Genomic DNA, 27809 nt, shown 5'->3' with positions numbered 1-27809 from the left:
TCATTGTCAGGGGTATTGAGTATAAAAGCTGGGAAGTCATGCTGCAGCTGTATAGAACATTGGTTAGGCCACACTTGGAATATTGCATGCAATTCTGGTCGCCACTATTACCAGAAGGATATGGAGGCATTGGAGAGGGTTCAGAGGAGGTTTACCAGGATGCTGCCTGGTCTGGAGGTTATTAGCTATGAGGAGAGGTTGGAGAAACTCGGATTGTTCTCACTAGAGCGACGGAGATTGAGGGGCGACTTGATAGAAGTTTACAAAATTATGAGTGGCATGGACAGAGTAGATAGTCAGAAGCTTTTTCCCAGGGTGGAAGAGTCAATTACTAGGGGACATAGGTTTAAGGTGAGAGGAGAAAACTATAGAAGAGATGTGCGGGCCAAGTTTTTTACGCAGAGGGTAGTGAGTGTCTGGAATTCGCTGCCAGAGGAGGTGGTGGAAGCAGGTACGATAGTGGTGTTTAAGAGGCAGCTTGACAAATACATGAATAGGATGGGAATAGAGGGATACGGACCCCGGAAGTGCAAATGTTTTAGTTGACGGGCAATATGATCGGCGCAGGCTTGAGGGCCGAAGGGCCTGTTCCTGTGCTGTACTTTTCTTTGTTCTTTGTATGTCTGTGCCAGCTCTCCGAATGAACCCATGCCATTCTCCCCAGCTTCTCCCCATAACTCTGCACATTTTTCCCTTCCAGATAATAATCCACTTCCCTCTTGAGTGCCTCAATTAAATCTGCCTGTACCCATTCTCAGGCAGCACATTCCAGATCTTACCCACTCGCAGCATAAAAATAGTTTCTGCTCGTGTTTCCATTGTTTCTTTTGCCAATTACCTTAAATCTGTGCCCTCTCATTCTCAATTCTTCCATCAGTGGGAACAATTTCTCACCATCTACTCTGTCCATGATTTTGAATAACTCTATCAAATCTCCTCTCAACCTTCTCTCCTCCAGGGAAAACAATCCCAACTTCTCCAATCTATCTATGTAGCCGACGTTCCTCATCCCTGGAATCATTTTCATGACTCTTTTCTACACTCTTTCTAATGCCTTCATATCCTTCCTAAAGCGTAGCACCCAGAACTGGATGCAGTACTCCAGTTGAGGCCAAACCAGTGTTTTATACAAGTTTAACATAATCTCCATCCTCTTGCACTCTGTTAATAAAGCCTAGAATACTGTGGGTTTTATTAACCACTCTCTCAACCTGTCTTGCCACCTTCAATAACTTATGCACATATACACCCAGATCCCTCTGCTCCTGCACCTCCTTTAGAATTGTACCCTTTATTTTATTTGGCTCTCCATGTTCTCCCTGTCAAAATGAATCACTTCACACTTCTCTGCATTGAATTTATTCTTTAGTAATTTGTGTAGTTGGACCTTTAAATCCACCTTTTCCTTCACAGTCCATGGGGCTTTTCATCATTTAGAAAATAGTTTGGTCTATCTTGGAGACCTCACACTTTCCCATAATGAACTCCATCTGCCACAGTTTTGCCTACACACATAATCTGTCAATGCACGTTGAATCAGTTTTCTTATCGCATCTTTGGGAAATGCCTTGGTGGCTTTCCTAGATCTGATTTATTGTTTACCTACTCAATTACCTGGTACATATGAACAAACATACAAACATACAAATTAGGAGCAGGATTAGGCCACTTGGCCCTTCGAGCCTGATCGGCCATTCAATAAGATCATGGCTCATCTGATGGTAACCTCAGCCCCACATTCCTGCCTACTCCTGATAAACTTTCACCCCATTGTTCATCAAAAATCTGTCTAGCTCTGCCTTAAAAATATTCAAAGACTGATTCCACTGTCTTTTGAGGAAGAGAGTTCCAAAGACTCACGGCCCTCTGTGAGAAAAAAATTCTTCTTATATCTGCTTTTAAAATAAGGGTTTCCTATTTAACAGTGACCCCTAGTTCTAGATTTTCCCACAACAGGAAACATCCTCTCCACATCCACCCTGTCAAGACCCCTCATGATCATAAAGGTTTCAATGAACTCGCCTCTTACTCTTACTCTAGCGGATACAAGCCTAACCTGTCGAACCTTTACTCATAAGACAACCTGCCCATTCCTGGTATAAGTTCAGTAAACCTTCTTTGAACTGTTTCTAACGCATTCACATTTTTCCTTAAATAAGGAGACCAGTACTATACGCAATACCTCAGATGTGGTCTCACTAGTGCCCTGTACAACTGAAGCATAACCTCCCTATTTTTGTAATCAAGTCCTCTCACAATAAACGATAACATTATATTAGCTTTCCTAATTATTTGCTGCACTTGCATACTAGCCTTTTGTGATTCATATACTAGGACACCCAGATCCCTCTGAATCTCAGAGCTCTGCAATCTCTCACTATTTAGATAATAAGCTTCTTTTTTATTCTTCCTGCCAAAATGGCCAATTTCAAATTTTCCCACATTATACTCCATTTGCCAGATCTTTGGCCACTCACTTAACCTATCTATGTCCCTTCGTAGCCTCCTTATGTCCTCTTCACAATTTACTTTCCCACCTATCTTTGTGACATCAGCAAATTTAGCAACCATTCCTTCGGTCCCTTCATCCAAGTCATTTATATAAATTGTAAAAAGTTGAAAGTAACTTGAACATTTTTTCTGAAGGAATAACACAAGGGAGAAGGGAAGAGAAAAATCCCATCTACCTCTCTGCTTACACAGAGAATGTATAATATTCCCTGTAATGGGCTCCATTCCAAGTAGTTTATATAATGTGACTAACTGCAGATAAAACTTGAAAGATCAACTGTTCTTGAATCACTTAGGTACTCTGGCAAATATTAGTGTGGCACAACCACCAAAATTATTAATCACTGACTAGTGCACTCACCAGATGTTCCCATTGGCTGAGCAGCACAAGTATCAGTAGGTTCTATTCAAGCATTTAAACAGATCCTTAAAATTTTCAGTTCTTAATCAGTTCTTGATTCTTTGTTTAAATGAGTTAATTCACATCTGCACATCTTCACTGCACATCTATTCAATGTATCAGTTACGCCAAGTTAAAAAAAAAGAAAACCTTTTAATGTCATTGTGCCTTTGAAATTCATTAATGTTACAGTTGTGTGTGAAGAGGAAATAGCACCATCCAGTGGGAAAATTGCCTTTCTCAGAAAGCAGTTCCCAGTCAGAAGCAGTTACGATTTTTAGAACATTAGAATTATGTCTATGTCCCTTAAATGATAGCTCATTATAGGACATAAATCCTAAAACACAAACTGTGAAGATAATAAACTGCTTGTATAGTGACTGAAAGCCAACTAACACATCTCACAGAAAATAACAAACTGTACATCCAACTGTGTGCCTCCATCGATAACTGCTAATAAAATCATCAGCCCACAAATAAACTCTGCTAGTCTGATTCCAATTAAACAACCATCCTCTACAACTTGAAAGGGCTACACAGTTTGTCTAATGGTACATCACAACCTCATTTCAATACTGTAAATTTTATCTTGTAATTATTTAATTATTGCTATTTTTAAGATCAACCTCATATATCAATTTCCCAAGTTAGCTTTATCCTCTTCCTGTAAACATACTGCCTTCTCAAGTGACTTTTATTAAGTGCCAGCTTGGCTCAGTGGTGATGTGCTTGTCACTGAGTTAGAAGGGTGTGGGTTCCAGCACTTTTCCAGGAGGGCTTTAGTGCCTTACGAAGGGAGTACCGCATTGTCTACCTGCTCAGGTGGATTTCAAAGTGTGTCCCCCAAACTTTTTCCCCAGTGTGACCACATTTTGATGCCTCAGACTTGGTGTGAGCAATTTGGTCGGAGTGGTGGGGGGCATGAAGGGTTGAGTGGGGTGGGATGGGGTGGGATGGGGCGGGGTTGGGGGGGGGTTTGCACTCAGTTGTTGAATGGGTGGGGAGTGTGTGGCACCAAAATAAAACAAGACAAGATAGTAACCTTCACTAGTTAATTATAGTATACTTTTGTGCAATTATAGTGTACTATGGTGTACTTTAATCATTTTAAACAAATTGCAATAGTTTCTTATTGATGAGAAACAAAGACCAGAATTTTACAATCATCGGGTGCCTTGGCCGGAGTGGTCGGGAATCTGACCGCCGCCTGCAGTCGGCTCCGCACCGCCATTTTATGCGGGCGAGCCAATTAAGGCCCGCCCAGTGTAAGACTGACATCGGCAACAGCAAGAAGGGGCAGGCAGGGGCGGGAGCTCAATGTCCGCCAGGTCCAAAGGTGACCCAGTGGCCAGTTCAAAAGCGGCCGCAGCAGCCATACGAAGGCTGCCATTGACTTGGAGGACGCTCGTTATGGGGAACCTCAGTGCTGAACACGGCAGGCGGGAGAGCAGGTCGGCAGGGCAGTCGGCCCCGCGTTTTTCCGACAAGTGTCTCGCTGCCCTCCTGGAGGAGGTGGCAGCACGCCGGGATATACTTGTCCCCAGGGACGGGAGCAGGGGGGGTGTGAGGAGGTGGCATCCAGGGTGAGCTCCCATGATGTGGTGAAGCACAGATGAGTGCAGTACCTTAAGCGCTTCAATGATCTCCTGCGATCGGGAAGGGTGAGTACCGTGTTGACATGGGTCACTTAGCACAGCAGTTGGGAGCACTCCCGCCACCGCCCCCAGACCTCAGAGTTCTTAGAATGTGAGTGGCAAATGTCAATGAGGCAGCATCTGGGCAAGGGGATGAGCCCTGACTGCTTGGAATGAGTTTCTTGCAGCTCCAGGGTCACGAATCGGCTGAGCCCTGCGAGGTGTTCCTCAGGTGGGAGTGGCCAGGCTGCAATGGCAATGCAGGTACAGGGTGGACTAATCAATGCTCCTCTCTCCTTTCAGGAGAAGACATCCCACAACAACGCAGAAAGGTTGCGGACTGGCGGAGGACCACCCCACCTTCTAATCTTGAGCAGATAAGAGCAGGAGGCACTGGAGCTGGAGAGGCGCCATGTGCATAGGTCAACCCGGCCATGGTGAGGTTGGGGTGCCACAGGGAGGTAAGAGTGCAGTGCACTGAGGTCAGAATGTCTGTGATAGCAACCATTCCACTGTTATCCCTATATTGGTGTGAGCCTCGAACATGGAATCCTCATGGATAATGGAAAGACGAGGGCACCCTGATCCGGGTGCCAGGCATGCACAGTAACAGTGTAACAACTTCAACTAATGACATGTCCTTGTTCTTCTTTTCAGGCTCAGCAGAAGCCCGTCAGGGTCAGGAGCCTGAAGGCCCGCCACTGACCACAGAGGACAGCGATCGTAGAAATGCACCAGCGTCACACCCTCTCAGCCAGGCAGGCACCAGCGCAGATACCAGCACCTCGGTGGGCATTAGATCGGCAGATAGTATCTCGTTGCACAGCGGTGAGGGCACTTCACACTTGTTTGAGGTGCAGGCGGAGGCAGAGAGTGCCCAGGGCACTAGCAGTCGGAGGACTGCTGGGGACCAGGAACATGCTCAGTTGGCAGCTGATGATGTGCCTCTGGCGTCGTCCCTGAGGCAGCAGATGCTGGAAGTCCAGCAGGGTGTGCGGGAGGATCTGGTGGAGATACATGAGGGAATGCGTGCCATGGTCTCCGTTGTGGAGCATGAGCAATGCAATGACCCTCACGGCCGAGCACACTGTCTCCTCCATGGAGAGTGGCGACTCTCATGGAGACGCTACTCCAGGAGCTGAATCAGGGCTTCCTGGGGATGTGCTCGGACCTGCAAGCCCTCAGGTGGTCACTGTCAGTGTGGGAGATGGATTGGGCACCCAGTATCCCAGCCAGGTGACCATCCAACAATGGTGAGCAGGGAGGTCCAAAGCGACCTGGCGTTGGCACACGAGCTGCTTGTTGTCCCTCTCAGGGCGCTCCGCTTGACGGCAGCAGCTCCTCCACCCCTCTGCCAGTGACCATGGCATCCGATGAGATTGCGGTGACTGGGGAGATGCCAGCTGTGCCACTGGCTGCTCCCTCCTAGGTGGGGCCAGCACAGGGTCCATGGGCCAGAGGACGCCCGCCAAGGTCATCAAGGCCAACAGGACAGCAGAGTGAGCAGGCTGTCGCCAATGCCGGTGCCAGCGAGGGGGAAGCACCTAGACATAGCACCCACAAACAAAAACTTAAAGCACCATAAGCACAACACGGGCTTATCACTGGTGATATTTTTCCCCCACTTTTACGTTAATTATTAGTAGGTTTGATGGATAACACCTTTCTATTTAATTTGGATTATGCATGCCAGACACCACACCAGTAAATGTGTTTGTGTTCAACAAGTCTCTGGGTGCTTCATTAGTTCTGCAGGCGCAGGGTAACCCATGATGTTATGAGTGTCTTGTTTGTCATTGAACTTGATTGAAATGGCACATAGTGCATGTTGTTCACCAAACAAATGTTCCAGTCAGGTATCGAGCATGGAACCTGGAATGTGGTAGTGGTTCATCTTTGGTAGGCTAGCTGAAGGAGCGTTAGATCAAAGCCTCCCGGGTGTCCCTGCCTCCCTGGAGGTTGCCCAGGTCAGCGTCTACTCCCCTCAGCGTTCTCGTCCTCGGACTCACTACTGGACTTATCGTCTGCTGCCAGAGCAGCTGCGTCAACATTTTCTTCCTCCACTGCGTCTATCCCTGTCCAGCGCCAGACTGTGGAGAGCAGAGCATGCACCCACTATCAGTGACACACGATCTGGAGGCTATTGCAGTGCGCCCCCTGAGCAGTCCAGGCATCGGAAGCGCATCTTGAGAAGACCGATGGTTCTCTCTACCAACACCCTTGTGGAGGCATGGCTCCTATTGTACCGCTGCTCAGCCTCTGTTCTTGGATGGCGGAGAGACGTCATGAGCCACCTTTTGAGGAGTTAGCCCTTGTCACCCAGCAACCAGCCATCCAGTCGGGCTGGAGCACTGAAGAGTCTCAGCACCTGGGAGTGTCTCAGTATGTAAGTGTCATTGGAGCTGCCTGGATACCTTGCACAGACTTGTAGAATCTGCACCCTGTGGTCACACACTATCTGCACGTTCATGGAGTGGAATCCCTTCCTGTTGATGAAGGCACCCGGCTCACCCGCTGGCGCCTTGATAGCCACATGTGTGCTGTCAATTGCACCCTGGATGTGCGCGAACCCAGCAATCGCTGCAAAGCCTCTGGCTCGCTCTGTCTGGCTGGCTTCATTCGTGCAGTAGTGAATGAAAGACAATGCACGCCTGAACAGAGCGTCTGTCACCAGCTCGACACAACTGTGGACAGCTGACTGGGAGACTGCACAAAGATCTCCCACTGACCCCTGGAAAAAGCTGGAGGCATAGAAGTTATGGGCAACTGTGACCTTCAGCACCACTGGCATGGGGTGTCCGCCCACACTGTTGGAGCTCATCTCAGGATCAATCTGACAGATGGAGGTCACTGTCTCTCGAGAGGTGGAGCCTCCTTCGGCACTGCACCTCAGACACATTGAGGTAGCTGCATCACCGCCTGTAAACCCTGGCAGCAGGATATTGACGTTTTCTGCGGCCCCTTCCACCTTGGACTACCTGTTGGCCCTGCTCCCCTTGTGCCTGCGCCTGTCCTCCCAAAGGTCACCCCTCCTGGAGGCTGAAAAGGGACACCTGGCCTCCTCCCCCTTCTGGCCCTGTCTTCTTCCTCAGGGGAGGTGCCTCCAGCAGAGACCACAATCCCCATTCCCAGGGTAAGGGAAGACTGTCTGATATCTGGAAGGCCCCAAGTGTTATGAATCCTCCGGAGTCCTGAGCTGAAGCCTGTTATTTCTGTCAAAGCAGCTTTGAAGCAAAATGAGGATGTCCTTTCACAGAAGCAAGCAGCAGCATGTTATAAGCTAAAGTACAAACAACTCGCATTAACAAGCCCACTCACCCCTCTTATCCCACCCGTGGATGAGGTTTTTGAAAATGTGGCCTATCCGCCTGCCCTTGGCGCCCGTGCAACACGCTGAAAATCGCACAGGCTGCGTAAAACCACAGACAATTGACGCGTCAAGGGCCTTAATTGGCCCGTTAATTAATGGTGGGTGCGCCTCCGTTCTCACCGCACACCCACCTAGCGAAATATCGCGACGGTGCGCGGTGACATCGGGAAGCACGCCCGACATCATCACGCGTCATTTTACGTTCCGGCGTGTTTGGCGCGCACCCATACGCCAAATGTAAAATTCTGCCCAAAGAGTTGTGAGAGAGCAAAGGGTGTCCACCTGTACTGATATTTTATGAAAAAGAAAGACATGTTCCTGAAGCTTTTCATCTTGCATTCATCAAGACAAATTCAAGATTCAAGTTCTGTACAACCAAGCAACAGCTTGTAGATGGATATCTGAAAACCAGCATACAGGTCAAAACATAACCAAAAAGACAAATGAAATGTTGCAATTCAACAGTGAGAAAGTGATGTTTCAGTCTGCGTAGCCCCATCTGGGGACAACATTCACTGACCCACCGGAAGGATATATTAGAACTGAAGGTGATACAAATTAGATTCAATGGAACAATACTAGGGCTTAAAGGGTTCAATTATGAACACAGGTTGTCTAAATTTGACTGATATTCCTTTGTATTTAGAAAATGAGTAAAGAGTCTCTATAGTGTAGGTAGAGAGCAACCATTGCCACTGAAGGGGGGATCCAAAGCTAGAGGGGTATTATGACCCAGCAGTTGGTAAAGCTGAGTTATTTACAAATTCCAGAGGGAAACTTTAAATAACTGTCATAACCAATATTTTTAAGTGGTGTGTTTGAGATGCAACTCTAAATTCAGGAATCAGACCACCAGTTCTCGAGAGGTTTTATACTAAACTAAATGAAACATTTTATTAAGTTACAATACATTAAACACACATACATGGCTACAAATTACTACTAAAATAACTTTTTAAAAATTCCTAAATTAATCTCCAATTAGGCAGCAGCACCCATAGACTTAATCAGACACCAGGCAAAGCATTTTCACCTTACAAATTCAAAATGAGGTTCCTCTCACTTATGTTCCTGTGGAGACAGTTGTAAGTTTACAGCTGCTTTGATTTTACCTTGTCCCTGCCCTGCACACATGAAAATTGCTATCGGTTATATCCAGCACATCTCATTGAATGTAAATTCTCATTGTATCACCAGCCTCTTTGAACTACAGCTCTTCTAACAATAAAACCCCTTTCATAGTACCAATTTTATTAGTGATATAAACATATTGCTTGGTCTCTGCTAGCTAGGTGCCAGATTTCATCTCACTTCTTGAATGGTCTATTCAAAAAATGCAAATGCACTCTACCTCTCTTACATGTCAAAGCTAGTACACATCAAAGCACCCAGGTTAGCTGGCTTTAATCCAATTAAGACACACCTACAGCCTAAAGCTCTATTTTAAAAGAAAAAATATTTTCCATAATATTATATAGATTAATAGCTTCATGACAAGGGGATAATCTTAAAATTTGAATCATGCCATTTAGGACTGAGGATGTACTTTTTCTACATAAAAGCTAATGGAAATCTGGAATACTTTCCCCCAAAAGACTGTGGATGCAGGAATTTTCAAAGCTGAGATAAATTTTTTGGGGGGTCAATGTATATGGATTAAAGGCAGATAAATGAGATTGAAGTACAGATCAACTCTTATCTAAATGAATGATAAAAAGGGTTTGAAGGACTGATGGATCTTATATTCTGAATAGCTACTTGTAGCAGCTAAACATAATTGCTCTCCAGACTCCAAAACAAATACATCAAAGCCACAATTCAGCAAAGAATAGTGAACAGCAGTATCCCATTATAACCCATAAGGATTATCATTCATTTAGTCAACAAATGCCTGTTTCAAAACTCCTTTACTCAGTCATTTATAGTATGGTCTTCATTATTTTTCTCTTTCAAAATTCTGCTGGTGGTATTTGCATCGTCTATCATCACTGCGTATTTTTCCTTATTTCTTGCATTTTAGCTACTGGATATTGCAAGGCAGAAAACAGGATTGCTAGAAATATTCAATATCCAGCTTTTCCCTATCTGCTTACCCCCTCGCTAGGGCCTACCAACTTGGCACCGGGGGAGACCCCCTGATTCCACTTGCTGGGCTGGATGCAGCGCAGGTCACCAAACAGAAACGATTTGAAAACATTGTGAAGTATTGCAGAGTGTCTGCCCATTTAGAAGCTTTTCCTTGGGAAATCACGATTGATTTTTAAAAATTAATTCACCCAAACTTTATTTATTTTTATTGCCAGGGTAGAATTGTTGTTGCTTATGAAACAGAAGGACATTAAAGATTGTACATGATGACCTCATTTTACGGAAAGTTTAATAAAAAATGATTCTCGCTTGACTACATCATTGTCGGGTATCCAAAATAGGCGTTGGTGCTTTGACCTTGGGAAAGAAATGTAGCAGCGGAAACGTAGGTAGAAACTGCTGAGTGGGCCTTTGAGGGAGGAGGGGGGGGGGGGTAACCTTGGACCAGGACTTATAGCTCGGCAGGTGGGCGCACACCCAACCCAACCATGAAATGATGTGTGATGACGTCGGCTGAGCATGCCGATGTCATCGCGCAGTTACGCAATAGTTCGGTCGGCGGGCAAGAGCTGGAGCTGACAGCGCGCCTGCCAGCAAATAAAAGGCCTATTAAGGCCATTAAGTTATCAATTGTCATTAAACTTAACGGTTGGCGGGCAGGTGAAAAGGCCAAGCAACTTTCGCATTTTTTTGGAAACCTCGTCCACAGGCGGGTTGAGGTTTCCAAAAACAAATATAAATGAAATAAAAACTTTATTTTTTAATTAAAAACATGTCCCTGCTCATGTGACAGAGTCAAGAGGGGACATGTTTCATTACATTTTTCTGTGCTTTATTAATTTTTTCAATACCTTTTTCATCTCCCTGAGGCAGCTCCATTCTCTCACACACATGCACGATGTTCCGCCTTCCTCCCCCCGCCCACACAGGCAGCGCTCAGTGCTGCCGCTCGCGTATCACGCGGGGCGGGCCTTAACTGGCCCGCCAGTGTGAAATCAAGGTGCGCTGTTAATCGTGGGCGGTGTTCGGCTTCCCAACCGCCCCACCGATCCCGCTAACCAAGGGCAAAATTCTGCCCCTGGTGTGGGTTACACCTTGGTGGGGCGGGGGTGCCTCTAATATGCCCCAGAGGGTAGTGGAAATGAGGCCATTAAGTGTGAATTAATTCAATAAGGGCCCGCTTGTGGCCTGATGCCACTCCTGCCATTGGTAAAATTGCACGGGTGACCGGGACAGGCGGTTCGGTAGCAGGCAGACAAGCTGCCCGCTGGATTTTACTTGGCACCTCCCCCCACCACCCCTCCCACCTTCAAACTTGCCAGCAGGGGAGCAAAAATCCAGCCCACGATGTTTTTGTGCTGAACACCTCACACAAAAGATCATGCAATGAAACAATTGTACATGATACATTTCAACTTTTAATAAGAACTTTTTCTTAAACAAGAAATTAGCTGATATAATATATTCAAAACCTGTGTGTTTCTACATTGCACCCTGGTTACAAACATCTAGTCATAATCAAGATGAAAGTAACACTGTATTTTAAATTAACATCAGTGTTTTTCTTCAACTACCTGCAAAGTTTCAATTTACAAATACATTTCCAAGCACAAAAATAATCTTTCAACCTTTACCAGATTTTCTACCTCTTGAGTGGTAGAGTTAAATAATATTGCTTTCCACATCAGAAAATATACACAATTTTACATAATGCAGCTATTATATAAACATAAGCAGCAGAGTAACTTTGGAATTTAATAGCAGGCAAACAATTACAGTTTTAAACCCAGTTCACAATCTCACCAGCAGTTATAAACATATCTTGACAATACACTTCATACAATACTTTAACATGAATAGAATTTACATAAGTGTATCAGTGCTCAAATCATTAGCAGCTTTCACGAATACACAGAGTAACTTTTATCTAATCCAGAGTTTGGAAAGCCGGCTCAGGCAGATTGTTGGTTTTGCATCCTGCCCGCCCATTGACTTCAATGGAGAGTAAAGTTAGACAGAGCATAAAACTAACATTTCATCCCATTCAGTCACTTTCCCAATAGAGGGGTTAGGTTAAATCACACCTGCCCATTCCTCCCCCCCCCACTGCCCACCATAAACACGTATACTGTTCAGCAAAATCTTTTCCCTCTGGTCAATGCAGTGCACCTATAAAAGTCCCGTTAGACACATGAAAACAAGAATATGTAGCGTCACAAAATAAGCAAAGACTAAGTAGCGTGATCTGGCCCTTGAACTCATTAGCTTTGTACAGTATAAACTTCGGCCACGCAGCCACCGCTTGAAGGAAAGTGCTCCTCTCTTCACCTATGAAAGAGAAATAAAGAGTTGAAGTTAACTAATGTCCACCTCAATAATGAATTCAGAATTAAAGTAAATGCCAAAAAAGCCAGGGCGGAGAAGAGATTTTTTTTTAAAACGCAACAAAATGTTATGATCTGGAATGCATTGCCCGAAAGGGTGGTGGAAGAAGATTACATAATAACGTTCAAAAGGGAACTGGATATATAGTTAAAAAGCAAAAAATTGCTGGGCTGTGGGAGAAGAACAGGGGAGTGGGACTAATTGGATAGCTCTTCTGAAGAGCTGGGACAGGCAGATCAAATGGCCTCCTTTTGTACTGTACCATTCCTTGACTATTAGCAGAAAAGTTTACCTAAGGTTCCCTAGTCACTGAATGCATGACACCAATGTGCCATGCTATTGAGCAGAAGGGTATCCGTTCCAAAAAAATTGGAAAAATCCCCCATCTTGGATGGGGTGTTGGAAGACAGTTCCACAACTAGCACAGGATATTTGTGGTTTCTTAATGACAGGTCCAGAAGTACATGAGAAAAGGCCTAGGGGACATAAATGCCTATATGACAGAGTACTGTGGAGGTGGGATGGTGAGGGAAAGAGGTATTTTTAGCAAAATGGATCAAAACTAGTATACAAAGAAATGAATGGCATTACACACCTTCCGAACCACAACATGTTCACTGGGGTCTATAATCAAGGCTTCACGTTCTTCATCCGATTCCAGTTGTATGGTGTACTCTCTGGGTGGTTGTCTGGCAGCAGGCATATCAAGACTAGAAACAAAATAGCAAAATGAACCAAAAGCAGCCCCTTCCTCAATACAATATCTTTAAAACATCCACCAATACCAAAGACTTAGGAGAAAGTAAAGCTTCCATGGGATTCTTGCACCTAATTTAGGATCAGGTACCTAAGGAGTGCAGCTTTCTGCAGACCACGGGATGTTCTATGAGGCGTTTTGACAGTGTAGAAAGGGAGAAACTGATTCCACAACAAGAAGGTTCACTAACCAGAAGACAGATACATGTTAATTGTTTTTTAAAAAGCCAGGGAGGAGAAAAGGAAAAATTTATTTCACTCAGCATGTTATGACCTTGAATGCATTGCCTGAAAGGGTAGTGGAAGCAGATTCAATAGTAACATTCAATAGGGAGTTGGATGATTACTTAAAAAGGAAAAATTTGCCAGGCTACGGGGAAACAGCAGGAGGGTGGGACTAATTGAATAGCTTTTTCAAAGCACTGCCAATCATGATGGCAGAATACCCATTTTTCTATGCATTATGATTCTATAATTCTGCACACAAACTCATACACAGAAGTGTTTCTCCTCAGGGTAAGACTTCAAATACTGGTGAGATAACTCTGCTCAGTTGAAATGCACAATGTATGTTCCAATATATCACTCAGCATGTCCATGCACTAATGACACCCTTCTTACTGATGACTATATATCTTCATCCTCTTTTCCAATGGATAATGAAGAACTACCTCAGACAATGCAAATGATATTGGGATGGACAGGGTAGCAATATCCTTACATGATGCTCCAGGACAATTCAAAATGAAAGAGGTTCAGTTTTAACACTAACCGCTTAAGCATTTCTTCAGCTGCTATCAATGCTTCTTCAGCAGCACTCCTTCTTAGCTCTTCATGTGCTAGCATTTCTGCTAACTGAGAGAGCTCCTGGTGAGCAGAATCATTACGTTGATCCGATTCTGCAAGCCTAGATCATGAGCAACAAAAAAAGCTCTGTGACTGACAAACAACAGAAAAAGACCTGGCATTTGTATAGCGCCTTTAACACCCTCGTGATATCCCAAAGTACTTTACAGCCAATTGTGTATTTTTGAAGTCTGGACACTTATTTTGTAGGCAAACATGGCAGCCGATTTGCAAATAGTAAGGTTCCACAAACAGCTGTAAGAGAAAGTGACAACTAATATATACACTTTTCAGGTATTGTTGGTTAAACCTTGGCTGGGTAATCAGGAGGATACCCCTCCTTTTCTTTGAACCATGTCATGAGATCTTTTATATTGATGTGAACTGGCTGATGGAACCTCAGTTTAATGTCTCATCCAGCATTGCGGCGCTCCCTCAGTACAGAAGCGTGAGTCTAGGTTATGTGCTCAAGTCCTGGAATGGGATTGGAATCAAAGTATTAATAACTGAAAAACCAACAGAGCCAGACTGATACTGAAAATATTTGGTTGATAATCTTGATTTAAATTAGTTGAATCGTAAGGAAGTCTTTGTACAATGCAATTTGCTCTCAAAGTACTGAACATTAAGTGGCGCTAAATATTTCAATCATTGAGAATCGCATCTCTGCAACTACAAAATGCCATATCAGGATCACCAAAGTACTTGGAATTTCTGCAGATTCTAAGGTGTCTGACAAAGAGAAGCATAAGGATCAGTGAAACAGAAGTTGGCCATTCAGTCCAACAAGCTTGGTCTGCCCTTTTTTGAGCCATGGCAGCTTCCACTGTTTCGATATGAATTGCCTATAGTTTCTTCATAGGACTGATTCCATGAATTGGCACCCTCATCAGGAGTGCAGGGTGAAGAATCGTGGATTTATGGCCCCTAATCTTCAACTATTAAAGCTGCCAAATGGAAAAATCAGATGGAGCAGGTTCATAATTTCCCAAATAGCAATCTCTGGCAGTGCCTGGGCACAGAATTAGTTCTCACGTCAATTATGTCTGGTTCTGGTCTCCCTTCTTAAATATCTCAAACTGTTTCTGTACTCCCCCATGATGAATTCTAGCAAGTTTCTCACTAAAGACATTACGAGCATACAAACAACGACAGGAAGAGACTGGCTGGTTCATCCAGCCTGTCCCATACAATTGTGATAGCTTCTGTGTCAACATATATATTCTACCCCACTCCATCCTTCTGATCTCTTGGGTGAGGCGAAAAAACAGGTAGCAGCCTGAGTCAATTTGGGGAGAAAAAAAACACTGGGAAATTCCTCTCTGACCCCCTTAGGTGGTAAAAGCAAGATCAGGTGGTCACTCTGGCCCTGTTAATTTTACATTGTGCCTACATTTTGTGCAAGCATGCCCTCCCCAGCCAGAATCAGGTCAAGCTCTTGCTCAAAGGAATTCAGCAAATTGGCATCCACTGCATGAGCTGGCAACTTGGTCCACTATTCCAGAGGTCCACAATTCTCTGGGAAAAGACCACCTGCCATCTAACCTAGATTTGGCTTTGAACAACTTAAAATTGTGACCCTTGGGTTGTAGTTAACTTATCTGTCCCTTCCTCCCTTTTCAACTAAGGTTTTCTACTTTCCAATCTCCCAGTACTGATAGCTTTCCATCTCATGGGATGATGGTGGTCAATTCTGTGTTAAATGCTGCCAGGTGTGGTTCCGAGCCCCATTCTGGCATGGCAGTCTCTGCCACGTTCGCTACAGACACTCTACAGTGAAATCCTCTCCAGGGCACAAGTCTAGGTTAAATTTATGGAGGCCCTGGGCTTCCTAAAAGCATCGGGTCTTGTTCTTGACTTCCCTAGTTGGGTCCAAAGGAATGTATTTGACACTGACTTGGCTGCAATCTCCCAATGCTACATCTGAAATCAGTGAGCTTGGGTGATTAAGGCATCCCTAATTCCCTCACCGTTTCTTTTCATATCCTTGGGTAGAAACTGTCTCATTCTTCAGTCTGAGTTTTGCCATTATAACTTTGCAGTTTAGACCAATTCCTCTAAGCTCCTTTCATTTAATAATTGATGGTGTTCACAGTATTCCAGGCCTCTTTACTTCACTTTAAACACCATAGTTTTTTTTTTTGCTGTGATTCATTATCACAAAGATGAGTAATTGACACCTCCAGAAAACTCTCTTTGCTGAACTTCAAACCACAATTTATTTCTCCACCAAATTAAGATTCATTTGAAATATATGCAAATATTTTTACAAATTGATGAAATTCCTCCTTGGGTTTTGAATAGATGAAATAATTGTGCCATTTCTTCCTGTAAAAATGCGGAACAAACAACACTCACCTCCTCCGTAGTTCAATCAGCTCTAAGTTGTCAATTTCCACTATAACACTGGCACGCTCCTGTGGAGCCCCTGGTGGAACTTCTTCGTTAGCTTCATTCTACAATACAACCAAGAAAAGATGAGAATCCAATTTTAATTAACACTTGGGGTTCCTGTAAAGTTAGGGCTAAGGAAAACCGAGATCAATGGGCAAAAGAAAAACCCTCTTGCGGTTGGAAATATGATCATGATTGTCAAAGCCTAATTGCTGCAGTCCCATGACCTGGCTGCAGAAAATTCATACACTTGAGGTCATCCAAAACTGTTACCTGTATCCTAAATCACACCAAATTCTATTCATCCATCACCCCTGAAACACACTGGCTCCAGAGTCTGGCAACACCTCAGTTTTAAAATTCTCTTCCTTGTTTTCAAACCCTCCACAGTCACCAATTAGGTAAGAGTTATATACCCCAAATTGGTACACCCCAAATCCAAGCTTGCTTACGGGATTGAGGAGGAATTAAAGGTCAGTACAGTGATCGGGGTCATTGCGTAACATCAACTGAATCCCGCTTATTTAACAAATCAAATAATGTGCCCCTCACATCACTAGTTTCAGCTGCAATATCTACTGAATGGTGCACAAATTAACATATTTAAAAATATACAGGTATTTTAAACTACTCAACACCAATAACACAAGACTTTATTTTATATTTACAGTGTTCACAGTGCAGCCCAACATTTTTCTCATCCTTCCTCTTCTTTCTCATTCTTTCTACCTCGTGCATCTACTTTACCATTTCTTCTCTTCAATTTTTTTAAATGTTTTAAATTGGGGAGGAAATGAGCAAATTAAAAAGTCATGCTACAGGACAACTGGCTACTTTATATGCTCCACTTACTTGTTCTTCATTCTGCAAAGATGATCGTATAGCTTGGTACTGTCTTTCCAGTCTGTAGTAACGGTCCTGGAGATCCCCATAACGCGACTGCGTATCACGCAGAGTCTGAGAGACTGCCTTTAGCTGGCTAGATAATGTGGCTTTCTCTTCAATGCACTGCATAACCTGTGCCAGCAAAACAGTGAACTGTAAGATCTGATCAAAGCATAAATGCCATAAACAAACTTTCTATCTTTAGAGTTAAATTCATAGTTGGGTGAAGCTTACAATGAAGCATTTTACATAGAATGAAGCTCACAACTACATTACCTTGCTATTCAGCTGTTGGAATCGCTGTTCTCTCTGGTGAATCTCTTGTAAGTAACCCTGAGCTTCACTCTGCAGTTGTTTCTTTTCTATTAACAGAGACTTCACTTGTTCAGCAACATTCTCATTGCCCAGCAAGGATACAATCTCCAACGGCTAAGATAAAACATAAAATTATACATTTTTAAGTTTGCAACACATTGGATCCAATAGACAATGCTTATAGACACAAACTTGCACACAAAAATTGGCCTTTATTGCAAGGGGAGGGGGGGCGGGGGGGTAGAATATGTAAGTAGAGAAATCTTGTTACAACTGCACATGGTGCGTACACACCTACAGTACTGTGTACAGTTCTAGTCTCCTTACTTAAGGAGGGATAAACTTGCATTGGAAGCAGCTCAGAGAAGGTTCACTAGGTTGATTCCTGAGATGAAGAGGTTGTCTTAGGAGGAAATTTTGAGCAGGTTGGGCCTATGCTCACTGGTCTTTAGAACAATGAGACATGATCTTATTGAAACATATAAGATTCTGAGGGGGCTCGACAGGGTAGATGCTGAGAGGATGTTCCCTTTTGGGGACGGGGAGGAGGGGCACAATCTAGAACTTGGGGGCAGAGTATAAAAATAAGGGGTCTCCCATTTAAGACGGAGATGAGGAGGAATTCCTTCTTTCAGAGGATGGTTAGTCTTTGGAATTCTCTTCCCCAGAGAGCAGTGGAGGCTGGGTCATTGAATATATTCTAGGCTGGGTTAGGCAGATTTTTGATCTATAAAGGTGTTGAGGGTTATGGGGGAAGGCAGGAAAGTGGAGCTAAGGCCACAAATAGATCAGCCACGATCTTACTGAATGGCAGAGAAGCTCGAGGGGCTGAATGGCTTACTCCTGCTCCGATTTCTTATGATCTTATGAAATGCAACTGATGCTTCAAAAATGCAAAAGTAGTTTGCAACATTTTCTATCCATCTGAGGGGCTAATATTCCCATTAATTGCAAATTAGAAATAATTTGCAAATTTTTCTACCAACAGTAGAATAGTAGGGGAGGAAGAGGGGTTGAGGAATTGGGACCTGACCAAGAGTGTTAGTGAGGGGAATGACCAAAGAGGGATAGCCAGCAGCAGCCTACGGTTTAAAGTGGAACTAGGAGAAGCACTTTTGCATTTCCCACTCCATATTTAGATGAACAGCTTTATTTTAACCTTACATTTTCAGTGGTGGTTTGCAGCATTGCCTCACAGGGACGCTGGTTAGGCTGCATGTAATCCCAATTTTACAAAGAGGATCTAAAACAGACATTAGTTCTCCTCTCTACATATGCAAAGGACCTAACAACTGTTTCAGGCAATGGTCTTGGGCAGCTCTTTTGATGCCTATACAAATATAGCAGCTGCTGAACTTCCAGCTTAGCTGGTGCGTGTGCACATCTGTAAAACAGGCATCATGTAATCTAATTTCTCAGCCCTAGTCTTTAACTTTCCCAGGAAGACACAGCAAATTCAGATATTGCCTTACAAGTTACACACAACATTTTGCAATAAAAAATACACTGATTTACATGGTCTGATTTAACAAGAGGTCCAAAATAATGCAGTTCTGAAGAGTCATATTTGACTCGAAAACATTAACTCTATTTCACGCTCCGCAGGTGCTGGACCTGCTGAGGTTTTCCAGCAATTCCTGTTTTCAATTCAGGTGTTCAGTATCTGCATTATTTTGCTTTTATCCAAAATTAATCCTCCCTGTGTTGCTTCCTACAGCATCCGTTTCGAGGCAACCTACGAAAGCAATAAAGACTGGTACTACAAGACCAAAAAACGCCCACATGGCATGAGGAAGGAAAAGTCAATCAACAAGCCAATTCAGGATTGAAGCGAATCTCTTACCACAAACTCCAAGAAAAACTGGTGGAGATTGAGGGTGACAAGTCACTCATTAGCAATTTATTTCAATATTGTGGCACACAACGATGGGACCCATGGGCAGATCAAAAGAAAAAGGGAAAGAACATACATCATACATTGTGGAATTCCAGGTGCACGGTTTTAAATGATTGTCCTGAAAGTAATTGGACATGGGGCCTCCCAAACCCAGATTGTTACCCTCCTATCTAGAGGTGATGACAGGCGTTCAAGATGCATCAGTTTAAAACGTAGATAGATTTAATATCTCATGCAAAGAAAATAAGGACTCCTTCATAGTTGATCAAGTTGAGTATTTCGGCTGATGTGGAGGAAAGGCTATGTTACCTCTAAAGTGAGTTATTCATTCAAACCATTATGAATGAGCTTTTAAAAAGCTTACCTTTACCTGGTGCACACTATTTACTTTTCCCAATTCACTACTCCACACCTCCTGGTTCAATTTCCTCAGTTCTTCAATTTGTCTATCTCTGTCTGCCACTGTTAAGAGGTATTGCTCTTTCATAGCTCTAGACTCTAAAAGCAGGAAGTCCTTCTCTGATCTGAAAGAAACAACAGTGCACCAATTTTGTCTTTAATCCAAAAATAAAGCAAGGTAGGCATTACACAGGAAGCAATTGATTCCCTGCAACTGACGGAAGGCAGAGTAATATTAAATACATAATATCACCAACAAAACTAAAGTTACATGAGATGCATTTGTAAAATGGAGCACCTTGGTTAAGAATGGTGCAGGATTTGCTTCCAAACCATTGCCTAAATAGCTTATGTGCATATAATTGATGGTGTTACAGGGTTTTTCTGTTTAGCATTGTAGACTTAATAGCAAACATTTCAGATAAGAATAAATTTCCACCTGGCTTATACACATAAAACCTTAAAAGCACAGAAACAGGCCATTTGGCCCAACAGATTAATGCCAGCGTTTATGCTTCATGTGAGCCTCCTTCCGCCCTATTTCATTGAATCCTATCAGCATTTACTTCATTTCCTTTCTTCCTCACGTCCTTGTCATCATTACTCATACATCATTAACTATTGTATCTCTGGGATGGACATTCTTTTGAAAAAAATGGAACATGAAAGAAACTAAGAGCCAAAAGTGCAAGCTGTTTAAAAGCAGATAATCTATGATAGCTAATCCATAAAAGGGAAAGAGGACTCTAGATTGGTTGAAAGTTCATTTCAATTGGTAACAATTAGCTGTCATCTGGGTGCCTGATCTTGAAAACATTAATCCGTCCTATTGTGGATGTTACATTGTATTGCAATATAAATTAATGACCAGTATAAATCATTGCAAAAGTCTTAACGTTTATAATTTCTTTAATTAGTTGAGAAATTGCACACCAAGTGCAAATGAAATAATTTTAGTTACGTTCCTGTAAGTGTTTGCAAAATCTTCCCATACAGGATAAGTAGTTTCGATGGATTAAAGGAAAGTATTACTACAACTATGCCATCCCAAAACGATACCATCTGACTGATTTCTTCTCCGCCGATGCTGCCAGACTTGCTGAGATTTTCCAGGTAATTCTGTTTTTATTTTGTTTTGGATTTCCAGCATCCGCAGTAGCTTTTAGCTTTTTGTTTTTATCATCTTGAGACCAGTTCGCTGAAGAGACATGAATTATTGCAAGCCAGCTAAGATTAATGCCAGCCTGTACACTGGAGGATATTTGCTCAGTGGAATGAGATACAGCATTATAGCATTGCTGCAACTGTTAAACAGAAGGACACTTTTCAGCCCATTATGCCGATGTCAACTCTTTGGCAAAGCTATTTAATTAGTCCTGCTCTTCCCGGTAGTCCTGCAATATTTATCCCTTCAAATGTTTATCCAATCTCTTCTCAAAATTACTAATGAATTTGATTGATCAGCTCAAGTATCGTTGTACAAGTCAAATTTTAAACAAGTGAGCAATATAACGAAAGTTTTTTTTTTATTTTTTCGTTCAAGGAGTGAGAATGTAACTAACTAGGCCAGCATTTGTTGCCCATTCCTAAAGCCATAAGTGGAGCCAATTTAAATGAATTAAATCCCAGTGCATGTTTACAGACGCAAATGAAATCCATTAATAAACAGGACATAGATATAAAACATATTTTATCTGTCAGCCCTTCCTTGGTAATTGGCATTACTCCGTTTTGTCCAAGAAAACAAGCTCGAAACATTACACAGTATTTGCAGCACAGAAAAAGGTCATTCAGCCCAACTGGTCTAGGACAGTATTTGTACTCCAGATGCGTCTCCTCCCACCCATCAATATCACTTTCTATTCCTTTTTCCCCTTCACATACATATGTAGCTTTCCCCAAATGTAGCTATGCTGTTCACCTCAACTATTCCTTGTGGTAGAGAGTCCACATTCTAACCACTGTCTGGGTAAAGAAAATTCTCCTGAATTCCTTGCTGGATTTATTGGTGACCATCTTATATTCATGGCCCCTAATTCTGGTCTCACGGTTCACAAGTTGAAGCATCTTCTGTACGTCACCATTGCAGCTAATGTGATCTGTCAGCCATGTTTTTCTACCAGGGGCATTGTTGTTTACAAAATTTGATAATCATTTCAACAGCACTGTTCCAGGACAGCGACTCTGCAAGGAACGGAGCACTTAATCAATCAGCACCGACCGTGGAACACTGTACCACTGAAATACAGATCAGTAAGCCTGGTCCCAAAACTAAACCAAGGACTAAAGTCAGCTCTCTATAAAATTTATTTATGGTAATCAACTATTTTATAATTCAAGGATGTTCCTAAATTGACCAGTCCTGCACAATGAATTCCTTCTTGCTGACACAAAATTTATTATAGCAGATATTGAGCACTTGCTGGAAGCATGCTCACTTCTGAGTCAGAAATTCACTAACAGAAAGTTGTGCGTTCCAAGCTGACAATCCTGTGCAATGCTTTATTGGAGGACTTGTTATCTGAATGAGTCATTAAGCCAAGAGTATTTCCACTTGCTCAAGTGGATGAAAAAGATCCTATGGCACTATTTAAAGAAGAGCAGGGGATCTTCCTAATCAATATTCCTCCCTCAAAGCACACCAAAAACAAAGGGCTAGATTATACGGTGGTGCACCGACAGCAGGTCCTGCACCCGGAAGTCAGCGGTGTTATGACTTCTGGGTTAGCCCTGTGCGTGCAATAATACACTAAATGCCACCAATTAGTGGCAAGGGCGGGTGACAGACAGTCGTTCTGGAAGGTGGGAGTTAGGCGCTGAAACTCGCTGCCGTGACCCGGAACCAAGTCAGGCCAGCACTTTAAAAGGGCCTCCGGTCAGCATTCAGTGCCAGGTGAGCCCTGAAAGAATCCTGGAGAGAAAAAACAGTTGACCAGAGAGGATTATGGTCCTGTGCAGTGTATCAAGTTAAGTAAATGTTAATGATTGCTTATGTCTGTCAGCCATCTGTAGCATCACAATAAGCCATAATTTAATAATTCAGCAAGTCTTTCAGCTGTAGACATTGAGGGTTTGGGCATTTATGTTATTTTTCCATTCATAGATATCTGCACCATTGAAGCAAGGGAAGAGTAGCTCCAGAAGGAGCAAATCTGTCCCCATGGAGACAGCGCTCGGTGCACTCCGCCATGCAGTGGAGGTTAGAAGTGAGCATCTCATTCTGAAGGTGGCAAGAGGAGGAACCATAGACAGATGAGTGCTGCAGGGGAGGAGGTGGCCAAGGGCGTAGAGTGTGGATGTGGTCAGGAGGAGTTGTTTAGTGCCAGAAAAGATTCAGTGACCTTGTGAGGTCAGTAACGGTGAGCATGGCATCCGTATGAGCAAGATGTGTCTAGCGTGGGGCAGGCGTAAAAAGCAAATACAAGTGTACCAGATTACCAGCTCACCCACAGTTGCAGAGCTTTCCTCAACCATGCTATGGATCATTCCAATCAGTTATGACTTATGGAGCCCAAAAACTGTGGAAGCTGGAAATCTGGAAAAAAGCAGAATGCTGGTAGAAATCAGCAGGTCTGGCATCATCTGTGGAAAGGGAAACAGAAGCACGTTTTCAGCGCTGATGACTTCCTCAGAGCTCTGAAGAAGAGTCATGCATACTCGAAAGTTTATCTTTCTCTCCACAGATGATGCCAGACTTGCTGACTTCTACCAACATTCTCTCTGTTTAGTGCAGTTTTAATTTTGAATGTTGGTTGGTTGGCACGACAACATTCTGACAGCTAAGCATAGGCTTCAGCCGGCCATGTGCTCACCTGACAATGTTACTGAGACATGACATGAGTATTTGAGTATGTTATGCCAACTCTATGTCTAATCTTTTCAGGAGAAGCGAGCCAAGAGCGCCAAGCGAGTGCTCCCACTATGGTGGCAGAATCACATGGCTCGAGATCCTCACCGCATTTGAGAAACAAGTGCTAACTCCTGTTGACACTCACAGGTCATGGAGTAGAGGCAGTGGCGAGATTGGAGGGTGGCCTGGTTCTAGTGAGATGGCAAAAGTATCACACTGGATGATAGGATGAGATGGTCACAGTGGTTTGAAGGTGTAATAGTGAAATGCACACTGTTTGGTGCTGGGATTGCACACTTGGGACACTTGACAAGCGTCATCATCAGAGGGTTCAATTCTTTGTTCATGGATTCATCGTTTCCGGAGTTAATTAATGCATGCCTGGCCAGGTAAAAGTATAGCCGAGTCAAGGTTTAGACGTGACACTTTTAGCGATGTGATAACCGATGACCACCCACCCCCGCCCCGCCCCCCGAATTAATTATGTTCCTTAGGGGGAAGCCTCTTCAGCGCTGCCTCCATCAGGGAGTAGTAAACAACCTCCACCCTCCTCCGAGAAGCAACCCTCGGAGGATGCACTGTCACATCCTTGCTTGGCATTCAGCAGCACTGCAGATACTAGCACCTTGGCACAATGCAGCACGTTGGACAGAGGTCATATCTGCACTGATGAAAGAGCCACTGATGAGGCTGCCGGAGGGTGTAGTGGGGCAGGCTTCGGGCAGTCAGGGGAGTGCCTGGGGTGAGCCAGAGTCTGATTCTGAACCGGCCGATGAGCCTCTGGAGCCGTCAGTAAGGTGGCAGATGCTGGATGTGCAGCGTGAGGACCATGGAGATATGGCTGGTATACCAGAGGGGTTGCATGCTCTGGCCCAGACAGTAGAGATATCCATCCAGGCCACAAGTGCTGCGATCACCCACTCTTAAAAGCGCCAAGCCTCCACTATGGACAGACTGGCTACTGTCCAGGAGAGGCAAACTGAGTAGGTGCGATTGTCAGAGTGTGCTCTGACCTGTACACCATCACCCTGACTCTGAGCTCAGGCCCAGGGCGACAGGGGACCTGGAAGCTTGGTCGCCCATCCAGCTCCTGGAACCTCACCGCTTGGCAGGGAGGATCAACCAGTCCTGGTGGTGGGGGATGAGCAGCTGCAACCTCCATCTGTGAGTTTCTCTCCTGGCACTTGTGAGGGAGGCTGCATCTCCACCATCCCAGCAGCCATTGACACAGATGTCGACCAGGGCCTTGGCAACTGAAGACTCACGTGCATCTGAGCAAGAGTCTCCTGACGTGGTCAGCATCTCAGCCTAAGCCACGCAGAGGACACCCGCCAAAGTCATCCAGGGCAAGGAAGGTGGCAAATCAGAAGCCTCTCTCCAGTGCAGCTGCAAGCGAGGTGGGTGGGGGGGGAAGAGAAAGCACTGCACCGGAGCATGGTAAACATTTTTGCAATTATTCACAGTGCTCATAATGAGGGGCAGATGGGTGAGATCTATCACTAACCATGTGTTTTGCTCGTTAATCCTTCTCATAAACCGCAAAGTCACAGTTCCTCATCCACGTGTTCTTTTTTATAAATGGGAGATGTGTGACTAGTGTCTGTGGGTGAAGGTAGGATTTCCAAATTTATTGGGGGGGGGGGCGAGGGGGCTGAAGTTCATATATATTCCTGTGGGGTTATTGGAGAAGTGTGGCTTGTGAGGGCCTCAGGAGTTTCTCACTGTAATTCTGAGATATTTGGGGGGGGTGTGTGTGGTGGGAATCTGTCTCCTCATTTAAGTGATGTTGGTGTTCTGCAGGGCTCTACGCAAACTGCTGCTGCATTAAGGCTTCCCTAATGTCACGACCATTAAGCCCGCTCGTGGCCAGGCACATTCACTGCAGCATCGCCATGCCCCCCTGCCTCATCCTCGCCTTCATCCTCAGATGACTGCTCCCCTTCTGGCCTCTCATCACCCTGCAATGTGTCTCCTCTTTGGATAGCTATGTTGTGGAGGGCACAGCAGACCACAACCATCAGGGAGACCCGTGAGAGGGAGTACTGTAATGCACCTCCTGATCTGTCAAGGCGTCTGAAACGCATTTTCAGATGGCTGATTGTCTGCACCACAATGGTCCTGGTGCTGACATGATTCTCATTACAACTTCTCTTTCCCTCAGTTCTTCCCTCACAGGCATCATAAGCCATCTCTTCAGAGGAGAACCCTTATCTCCCAAAAGCCAACCCTCCAATGCATCAGGGCCAGTGAAAAGCATCATGGCTGCTACCTGGATATCTGGCACACGCCTGCATGACACGCTGTTTGTGGCTGCACACCAGCTGAACAGTGATTGAGTGGAAGCCTTTTCTATTGATGAACGCACAGGGTTGTGCCTCGGGAGCCTTGATGGCTTCATGAGTGCAATCGATGCCTCCCTGCACCCTGGGGAAACCATCAATTGCTGCAAATCCTTGGTCCTCTCCATCTGGCTTTGCACATATGTGGTGAAAGCAATGTAATTTCTGCCCCTCCGGAACACTGCATCAGTAAACACCTTGATGCGGTGGCTTGCTGCCGCATGTGTTATCCCTGCCAGGTCCCCAGATGCTGCTTGAAAGGAGCCTGTAGCAAAAAAGTTGAGCGCCACTGTCAACTTTAGGGCGACAGTCATCAAACCCAAGGCAGTTTGACACAATCTCTCCAGCAAGCAACTCGCAAAGGAATGTGGCAGGTGCCCTTGAGAGCCTCAGTCTTCTTTGACACTGAGTCTCTGTCATCCTGAGGTAGGCAGAGCGCCCCCTGTACACCCTCAGTGCCACGTAACATCTTTCGCACCTGGAGGAGCCTCGCCCGGCTCCGTCTGACCGCTGGAACCTTGTGCTAGGCTGTTCCCATCCTGAGGAGCCACTGCCTCCAGGGCCTCCCTCTGATCTCGAACTCCTCTCTGGAGGTTGTGCCTCCTACTGACACCACAATCCCCATCTGTGTAGGAGAGATTACACCACTCACCCCAGCTGATGAAGAGAATGGGGGTTTCTGAATTGTCCTCCCATTGAGAGGGCAGTCCTTCTAAAGATAGATCCAAAATTCTGCAAGGTTTAGTTTAAATGAGCACTCCCTCTGCCAGAGGTTTCTTAACTGCAAGACTGAGGCTCTGCTCTCAGCTGCAGTTTAAAAACCCACCCTAACAAGCCTGCCCTTAAAAAAAAGCAAAAAACTGCAGATGCTGGAAATATAAGCATATAAGCTTATATTTCACCTCTCTTCTATTTTTACTTAGTTCTGTTGAAGGGTCATTCGGACTCGAAACGTTAACTGTGCTCCTCTCCGCAGATGCTGCCAGGCCTGCTGAGTTTTTCCAGGTATTTTTGTTTTTGCCCTTAAAAAAACAAGTTTCACACTTGACATCATTCAGACCTTGAAAGCGTTTTATTGCCTTCTGCCTGTATTATTCCACTCAGAGTGCTGGTTAATTGCATCAATAGGCATTTAAATGGATATTTAAATAACGCGGCTGGGTTCCGACCCATACACACATGGTATTATCTGAAACAAGTGTGATGGCGTTGGGAATGTTGCGTGACACTATCACGCCCGATATTAGGTTCCGCAAAGCAGGAAACGCTTCCGTTTACATAGCGTAAAGTTCAGGCCAAAACCTGTTTATTCATTTGCTACTTGTGGGACCTCACTGCATACAAACTGAATGACACATTTGCTTACATAAAGTACACAAAGGAAATTCATTGGCAGCGAAGCACTTTGGGTGTTCTGAAAAGGTTAATGTGGCACTATACTAATACAACTTCATTACTCAAACTGAAATTCTAACATAAATACTAACAAACCTTAGTTCAGCCAATTCATTCCGACAGGCAGAAAGATCCTGCTCAGTGCGTTCCTGCAATTTTGTTTGTTGAAGCAGTTTTTCTAGTTCTTCCACTTTATCTCGGAGCCATGTTATCTCAGAGGGGTCATTACATAAATTCTGGTCTTTGAGGCAAACAGCCTCTTTCAACTGCAAGGGAAGCAAAAACAGTATTCAACATTTATGTAAGCATGAATGTAAAATATGATTATAGCACTTCTCCTGTGCC

At 44.3% G+C, this 27809-nt stretch overlaps 1 protein-coding gene across 3 annotated transcripts in view; it reads right to left on the bottom strand.

The window, feature by feature from the left end:
* Nucleotides 1–11398: 11398 nt before the first annotated feature.
* Nucleotides 11399–27809, bottom strand: part of LOC144684984 (uncharacterized) — an 84266-nt gene continuing 67855 nt past the window's right edge. For all 3 annotated transcript variants that reach the window (XM_078549475.1, XM_078549477.1, XM_078549476.1), the window contains exons 22-29: nt 27561–27730; nt 19846–20005; nt 17546–17698; nt 17237–17401; nt 16349–16446; nt 13917–14051; nt 12984–13098; nt 11399–12331 (exon numbers count right to left, since the gene is read on the bottom strand). In XM_078549475.1, the coding sequence (XP_078405601.1) occupies nt 12173–12331; nt 12984–13098; nt 13917–14051; nt 16349–16446; nt 17237–17401; nt 17546–17698; nt 19846–20005; nt 27561–27730 (1155 nt within the window). In that variant the 3' untranslated portion in view covers nt 11399–12172. The remainder of the gene's footprint in view (nt 12332–12983; nt 13099–13916; nt 14052–16348; nt 16447–17236; nt 17402–17545; nt 17699–19845; nt 20006–27560; nt 27731–27809) is intronic.

Source organism: Cetorhinus maximus, chromosome 9, assembly GCF_964194155.1.
Source record: "Cetorhinus maximus chromosome 9, sCetMax3.hap1.1, whole genome shotgun sequence".
NCBI lineage: Eukaryota > Metazoa > Chordata > Chondrichthyes > Lamniformes > Cetorhinidae > Cetorhinus > Cetorhinus maximus.
Note: the sequence above shows the minus strand (reverse complement) of the source record. Positions and strands in the feature narration are given on the sequence as shown.